This window comes from Harmonia axyridis, chromosome 3 (genome assembly GCF_914767665.1).
Source record: "Harmonia axyridis chromosome 3, icHarAxyr1.1, whole genome shotgun sequence".
Taxonomy (NCBI): Eukaryota; Metazoa; Arthropoda; class Insecta; order Coleoptera; family Coccinellidae; genus Harmonia; species Harmonia axyridis.
In genome coordinates this window covers 43023238-43032254 of record NC_059503.1, presented here as the reverse complement: position 1 = coordinate 43032254, position 9017 = coordinate 43023238, and the positions used below count along the sequence as shown (strand labels likewise).

The 9017-nt window shown below is 35.9% G+C and overlaps 1 protein-coding gene across 1 annotated transcript; it reads left to right on the top strand.

Moving 5' to 3' along the window:
• Positions 1 to 2073: 2073 nt before the first annotated feature.
• LOC123675327 lies at positions 2074 to 2496 on the top strand. Its single transcript, XM_045610675.1, has one exon. It carries the CDS (start codon positions 2074 to 2076, stop codon positions 2494 to 2496), a length of 423 nt encoding a protein of 140 aa, XP_045466631.1.
• Positions 2497 to 9017: the final 6521 nt, after the last annotated feature.

Sequence of the window (9017 nt, the reverse complement as noted above, 5' to 3'; positions counted from 1 at the left end):
TAGGCACTTCGATTATGAAGCTCGTGATGAAGTGATACTAGATGCAAATCAAAAATTCAAAATTAGTTTTTATTATACAATTTTAGATAGTGCATTATTTTCTATTGAAGGAAAGATTCAATTAAATCAATCAAATAGATGACTTTTTTGGATTTCTCTTCGACATTTACAATCTAAAGTTAAAATCCCAGAAAAAACTTCTTGACGCTTGTCCAAAGTTGAACTTGCTCTGAGTGATGGGGAAGAAAAAGATATCGATGGATTAGGTCTGAAGCATGAAATTGTGATGGTAGCTGATATGCTGCCTCCACAATCTTCATCTTCGCCCATTCAAACTCTTGAATATATTCCCAGCAATATATTGGAGGAAGGATTTCCTATCCTTTTTATAGTCCTTAGAATTATTTTAATTTTACCTATGTCTGTAGCTGTAGAATTAAAATTGATTGAATCGTACGTCAGAAATAGTATGACGCCAGATCGCCTCAGCGGATTAGCTCATCTATCCATTGAATCTGAAATGGCAGAATCATTAGATATTAAACAACTTGTGAGCACATTAGCGAATATGAAAGCTCGAAAAGTTCATTTCTTAAGAGTTCTTTGAATTTTCTGAGTATTATTTCTTCTATTCGTATGACTAATCAACTTATCTCATTTTATATATATGGTAATTATATTTTTCTTCTAGTCATTTATATTATGTATTTCTATCTTAACAGTTCTTTATTTATACTCGTCATGTATATTATTTGTTTTTACCAATCCTAAAATGCCAATTTCGACATTTAATTAATCAATATTTTCATATTTCGGTAGAAGACCCCGATAACCCAAAATAATTTTTTTGCGTTCTGCAGAGTTGACTGTAACGGCGGCAAATTGGGTATTTGCCTAGGGCGGCAATTTGGCTAGTGACGGCCCTGGTCCACCAGCAGGTCAAATATGCAAGAAGTGTGGTGAACCTAATCATTATGCAATCCTGTGTAGATCAGCTCCACAAAACAATTGAGGTAACCATGTTTCAACCCATGATAATGTAAAAAATATTGAATATTCAGAAAATCTAGAAGAAAATACTCTTTTTGTTGGTAAAATTTCAAATAATGAAAATTTTAATTCATGGGACATCGTGATTCTGGTCAGTAATTGTAGTTAAACTTTTCAGATAGATACTGGTTTTCAGTTTTGTTAGAATATTACTTCATCCGAACAAATTACGAGAGAGACAACCAACATTACCCTACACTCGTAGTAGTTACTTCATATCGTCACGGCGGCGCTGCGAAGCTGCGCGTGACGAGGCCATCGAGTGCTATCGAGCGAAAGAACAAGAATTGATCTTAGTTTTAGACATCCGAGGTCTAACCTATAAGTTCAGTCTATTCGATATCGAGCTTGCTCGGAGAGAGATATTCTAGAGAGAGAATAAACGATTGAAACAGTATCTGTGTATTAGTGAATCCTCTGCTAAAACCTATAAATCCAACAGGTTATAGGCTCAGTGCACGCTTCAAACTGTGCGACGAGGTAAACACTTATTCTGAAAATCTGTTGTGAACACAACGAGAAAAAAATTGAGGTAGGTTGAATTTCAACTTAATTATGAAAGATATTTTATTTAGTTCAGTGAATGAAAATGATTTATTTCATATTCATTGCTGAAATAGAGAATTCCTGTTATACAGTATATACTGTATTTGGAAATAATGTGTTTACCTATCTATTAGAGAAGGAATCAACTTTGATTCTTAACGGTTATTGACCGTTGATGTTTCGAGAAATGAGATATTTCACTGTACACATGTTATAGAGTTAAATCATGTTCACTATCTAGAGAATCAATGTCCAAGTGTAAAGATCTTGCAAATTTGATTCTTAACGGTTATTGAACGTTGATGTTTAGAGAAATGAGATATTTTACTTTACACATGTTTTATAGAGTTAAATCATGTTCACCATCGAGAGAGTCAAGTGTAGAGATCTTGCAACCTCGATTCTTAACGGTTATTGAACGTTGATGTTTAGAGAAAAGAAACATTTTACTATACACATGTCTTATAGATTTAGATTATGTCTCAAATTGATTTAGATGTTTATGAACTTGTGAGACCAGAATATTCCATTGAGGCAACCAATTGTGGAATTGAGGCGGTGGAAATGGACGTTTTCAGGAGATCCTTGGGAATATCTCGTAGAGACCGAGTAAGAAATGAAGAAGTGAAGCTCCGAATGGGTGTGGAAGGATCTGTGACAACGGACATTGAAAGAAGACAACTGATTTGGTACGGACACATCCAGAGAATGCCTAGCACGAGAATACCTAAAAGAACTATGGAGTGGATACCAGCAGGACGAAGGAAAAGAGGAAGACCGAGGAAGACCTGGAAGGAAGGAATATTGAGAGCGATGAGTGAAAGAAACCTTACTGAAGATCAATGCAGTGATCGTCTGACGTGGAAATTAGGCATCGGACAACGTCGAAAGACGTTTTGAACCCGATTTATATATATGAACTTGTGAGGCTTCACATCGTTTAAAATCAATTCAGGTGTTTGTGAACGTAGAGACCTCTCATTGTTTGAAATCGATTCAGATGTTTGTGAATGTAGAGATTTCGCATATTCATCTTTTAAAATCGATTCAGATTTTGTAGAGATTTTGCAATTCATCGTTTACATGATATGTAACTGTTGAGATCTTACATATTCATTGTTCACGAGAGATGTCACATCCACCGCTTGAGAAAATTACATTATGTGAATTTAGAGTTTTTCACATTCAATAATTTGAGAGATTTAGGTGATGTACATACATCATTCGATAGGTATCGATGAGAAAATTTTAGAGTTCAACTTAAACCATTCAGATGTTGAGATTATGTTCACTTCAGAGATTTTGCTAACATACTGTCTGTTTTAGATTTGGAGATTCTAGAGGCTTGGTAATGTAAAATTGGATGTTTTACATTCCACATACATAAGCCAGAGATTTAGGTAATGTACAAACATCATTCGAGAGGTTTACAAACATCATTCGAGAGGAATTGGCAACATGGCGAGCCACGACGATTATCTTAGTGAACTTAACAAATTGAATAAAAATAAGTTAATAGAAATCATTATTAACAAACGTGTCCCAGAAGGTGTTCTAATAAGTGAGAACCTTCAGAAACATATGAATTCACAGTCTGAAGAGGGTTTATTCGACGTAACAGCTGATACAGACCAACCTAACCTAGAAAATAACATCCAGGTAAATAAGCTGAAGAGTGAAATTGAGATCCTTAAAACTAAACTGGACTCAGCTAAGCTAAGAACAAATGATTTACTGAACATAAATGAACACCAGAGAACAATAATTGAGCTGCAGGAATCAGTCCTGAATGTAAACAAAAGCAAGAGACTCTACAGTGTTGCCGCTGGTGCTGGAAATTCAGTAGAAGCGACACTACCGGTAGATGAGGTTCCGAAAAAGGAAGTGAAGAGGAGCACAACTGTGTCTGAGCCGGCCAAAAAGGTCAAAAGTAGCATGGCGGGTACAAAAATTATTAAGGGCACCGATACAACATCCCCCTTGGCCAGTTATCCGAAAAAGGCGTGGATCTATGTGGGACGTGCGAGACTAGGCACAACTAGCGAAGCAGTTATCAAGCATTTAGAAAACAAGTTTCCAACTAGAAAATTCACGGCTGAAGCGCTGCCTGTGCGTGACTCGGCAAACATCTGTTCATTCAAGGTAAGTTAGATCTGGATATGCTGGACGAACTGTACAGAGAAGAAAATTGGCCAGCAAATATCACTGTCAAGCGTTTTGTATTTTTTCGTTCGCAAAGAGGCCACAGATCAGGAGATTTCCAAAATTAAAAAGATCAGTAACAAAAATAAGTTAAAAATTTCTAACCTGAATTTACAATCAATTAATAATAAAATTGACGCATTTTCAAGTTTCTTGAATGAGAATAAAATTGATATCGCATGTGTCACTGAGCATTGGAGCACTGATGAGATCTTACAAAGAATAAATTTAACAAACTACACTGTCGCGGACAGTTTTTCCAGATGTCGGGGTAGAAGTGGTGGATGCGCCATTTTTCTGAGGGAGGAAATTCAGTCTGAGATGATTACTGGTGTCAAATCATTGTCCGTTGAAAAACATATCGAAATGAGTGCTCTAAAAGTGCCGAAGTTAAATATGATTATAATGGTTGTGTATAGACCACCAAATGGTGATTTCAGTGAATTCCTGGCCCAATTGGAGAGTGGACTAGAGAAGATTTTCCAGCTACAGTCTGGCCAGGTTTGTGTGGCTGGCGACTTCAATGTTGATTTTCTGGTCGAACATCGGCATGTGGTTGAGCTGATGAACTTGATGGGTTCATATGGCCTGTCTCACGTGTTCAATGAACCAAGTCGTATATCTAGGCTAACGCAAACATGCATTGATAACATCTTCATTAATATTGAGAATTCCGGCTACATATCTCATACCATTGAACCAAATATATCAGATCATCGGGCTCAGTTTCTGCTTCTCGATATGTCCAGACCTGAAACAAAAATAAATAGAGAAATCAAACACGATATCACACCTGAAAATATTTTAAAATTTCAGAATGAACTGTCAAGTATCGACTGGAAAGGACTGAGGCATGAAAGCGCGGAAGAATACTATGACAATTTCCATTCAAGCTTCCAAAAGGCTTTCAATATTTCGTTTCCTTTAATCTACACCAGAACCTCACCATACAAGAAGAAACATTTTAAAAAATTTGAAAACTCCAGTCTGAAGAAGGCGGTAGAGGCTGCACAAACTATCTATGAAGTGAAGAAAAATAAAGCATCCTGGGATCTATTGGTGGTGCTGAAGAAACACCTTAGAGAAAGTTACACAAGCATAAAGAAAAATTTGAATGCAAAGTATATTGCAGAGGCAGATAACAAAACAGTTGCTGTTTGGAAACTCATTAGAAATGAAACTAGCCAAAAAAGAGTAAATGTGGAAACTGACAGCTCCTTAAGAGCGGATGAGCTAAATTCATTTTTTACAAGCATTGGCAACATGATTGTATCAAAGTGCTCTCCCTCAGAAGAACAGGCATTGACAATGCTAGAAAAGTATAGATGCAATTCGCAGATTACTCCTCACTCAATGTATATCAGACCGGTCACTGTGGAGGAGATCAGTGAAATAGTTGGGAATCTCAAGAACAAACAATCGGTGGACATTTATGGCTTGAATACTAAGGTCTTCAAGCAGATTTACCCGATGATTGCTGGCACACTTTGTGACATTTTTAATTCCTGCATTGAGCAGGGTAAATTTCCGCGGAAACTCAAAGTGGCGAAAGTGGTTCCGGTACATAAAGGGGACGACATCAATGATTGTGGAAATTTCCGCCCAATTTCGGTATTGCCTATCATCTCCAAGGTTCTAGAAACAATCATTGAAGTTCGACTGGTTTCCTTTTTGGACAAACATCTTATCCTTAATAATTCCCAACATGGCTTTAGGTCGAACAGATCCACTATAACTGCTGCAATAGAGCTTATAGAGAGCATATCAGAAGCACTGGACCAACATCTACATCCAGAAGTTCTAGCTTTGGATTTGAGCAAGGCATTCGACTGTGTCATAAAAGAAATCTTGATGAGCAAACTCGAATATTATGGAATAAGAGGTATTGCATATAAAATCATTGATTCTTATCTCAGTGACCGAATACAGATAGTAAAGTGGCAAGGTAGGAACTCTGATAAGAGAAACGTTGATGTGGGAGTCCCACAGGGATCTATACTGGGACCGGTGCTCTTTTTGTTGTACGTGAACGACCTGCCTGCTAACGTTTCATGTCATAGATCATTTATATATGCTGATGACACAACCATCATAAACTTGGCCCGAAATTATGAGGATCTAGACCAACTGAACCATGAAACGATGCTCCAAGCTGATAGATGGTTTGATGTCAACGGCCTTAAACTGAATGCTGAGAAGATGCAGAGCCTGAAGTTTGATATGAACAGGCAAGAAAAGGGAGACCTTAAACTATTGGGTATAACTTTTGCGAACGATCTAAGTTGGAATAACCATATATTGATCCTGACAAAGAAATTATCGACGGCTGTATATAGTATGAGGCGTATGAGCGCTATCTCTACGAAGGAAGTTTGCAAACTCACCTACTACTCGAACTTCCATTCTGTCGCTACTTACGGGATCCTCATCTGGGGGTATAGCTCTGGGTTGAAACAGGTGCTCCTCAAACAGAAAAAAGCAATAAGAATTATATGCGGAGTATCAGGCACTACTAGCTGTCGAGGTCTTTTTAAGGAGCAGGGCATACTTACCGTGACGGCTGTGTTCATCTTGGCTTGCCTCAAATACATGGTAATAAAACACGGTTTCAACGTAATTGTGACGTTCATTCCTACGAAACTAGGCGTAGAGAGGACTTCATAGTAGGATACCACCGAATGAAGACTACTCAGACCGCTGTAAATTGTTGGTGTTTGAGACTCTATAATAAGATACCCGATCGGCTTAGGGAACTGGATCATCGGAGGTTTTGCGCAGAAATAAAAAAAGTCCTTCTGGAGAATACTTTCTACACCCTTCAGGAATTTCTTGATCATTCATTCTGACAGATGTTTGTTTGTCTTTCTTGTTGAGTGTTATAGCTTGTTTTATATAATATACTGCTGTGTATTCGTTTTTCCTTCTATATGTATATTTAAATGAGTTTTGACGTGCCATGTAATATACTATAATGTTATATTTTGATGGCGAATAAAATTATTATTATTATTATTATTATTACATGAGAAAATTCTAGAGTTTTTATTTAAACCTTTCAGAGGCTAAGATTATGTAAACTTTAGAGATTTTGCTAACATACTTTCTGTTTTAGATTGGATAATTTTAGAGATTTTACATACCACACCTAGAGGATTGGAGATCCTACATACATTGCTTGGAGCACGTTAAATTGGATGTTTCACATTCTACAAACATATTCTAGAGATTAAGATATTTTGAGACTATACAGGGTGAGTCTTTGACTTGTACACATATTTCAACCGAAGATTCCTGAGGTCAATAGAAACCCTTTTTTCATTTACCATTTTTTCCGATTCAGTCCGGTTAAAAAGATACAGGGTGTTGAAAATCGATAAAAAAATGTCATTTTCCGTTATATCTCGGAAATGGTTGTATAGAAAAAAATGAATTTCGGGATATAGTTTTTCATGTATGTGATGAATCTTCTCCGTACACAAAATTTTATCCACATCCCCCCGTTTCTTCATTATGAACACTTCATCCCATAAAAATACCAGAAATTCAAAGAACCGAACTCTTAAAAGTAACTAGGACGTTCATTGAAGGATATTTAGCTAATTTAAAAAATAAAAGTGTTCTTCATATTTTCTCGTATATTGAGCCGTTTTCGAGTAATATGTGTTCAAAAAAAAAAAAAAAATCTGTGAAATTCAAAAAATTGGGTACTTTGGCTGATTGCAACTCTGATAGAAAAGACTCACAGAAATGAATATTTGCTACGTTGTCAGGTCAAAAATCATGGATTGAAACACTGAATTTGCATTGACAAGTGAGGGAACCAGCCGACTTAGTTTGAAAATAAAGTTATTTGAATAAGCTCACCCATTGAGAAAATTCAATTCTTTTTGGTAAATCCGTCGGCAATAAAGCTTGTACCTTTTGAATATAGTATGGGCAATGCGAGACGTCTCGTACTTGTTTCGGGGTGCTGTTGCACGTCATCTAGAACATCATCCATTGCTCTTGATCGCATTCGGCCATTATCCACCATGTTGATAGCGAGGGTTCCATGATCACGCAATCTTTGAACAATCCTTACGAAAGTTCTCTCATTTGGCTGTCTCCTATTTGGAAACAGCCTTCCATAAGCTTCTTTAGCTCTTCTCGCTATTTTTCCATTTGTGAAATAGCATTCCAACATATCTACCATCTCCTGGTTAGAATACATTCTGCTAATTTCCACTTAACACACTTAAAGAACTTCACAAACAAACACTTTACACTAAACAAACACCTTACACTAAACAAACTAAACACTCTTAACACTTAACAAGTTAAATGCACTTGGTTAACACTTGACAAACTAAATACACTTAATAATTATCATTTACATTAAACAAAGCAACAGAAATCATGATATCATAAATTCGAATTTCAATTGTTTTCGGATCATTCTATGCGCATGACCGATCAACATAGAAGAATCTCGAATAATTTTTCAAACAAACCATCAAATTTATGAATTAATAAATTTATTTTATTATGAATTTCATTAAATGTATTAATTAGTATCATCCGAAATGTTAAATCGAATTTTGTATAATAAAATAAGTCATAATATGCTAGATTACCGTATGTTATGAACGATTTGAACTATTGCGCATGGCCTCAGAGTTTATTACTCTATGCGCATGGCCAAACTGAAAATTTGAGAAATCTCGAAGAATTGTGGTTATGTTTGGCAAACAAATGGAATAATTCGATATATGATTGGAAAATATTTTATGTTTCAATAAGAAACAACATAGTTCGGTGTAAGTAAGTTACTAAGTTATATAATATAAATAATATATTGAATAATTATTGTATACTTTCAGATCTCCTAATAATTCATCGAATCATTCAGAAAAACACCATAATGAATTTAATTGGACGACGATTTTCCTTCGTGAAGATGATTGCCCACTAGATACAGAGAAGTTTCAGATGACCTGTATTCAAAGAGAATCTTGAACCCCTTCAAATTAAATCCAACCGGAAACAGTTTGCTGTGAGGTGTTCATGATTTCATAAGGATAATTTTTCCATATAATGAATGGAAAAGTAAATTGATTAATTGAAATAGCCAAAAATCTACAATACAATGATTCTGTTGATAAATTCAACTACTTTAATAAGTGAAGCACTAGTTCTGTAATGAATATTTATTCAAACTTCATACTCATCGATGTACTGAA

Bases quoted from the DNA above. Each gene is read 5' to 3' on its own strand.
- LOC123675327 (XM_045610675.1), top strand. From the start codon at position 2,074: ATGTCTCAAATTGATTTAGATGTTTATGAACTTGTGAGACCAGAATAT.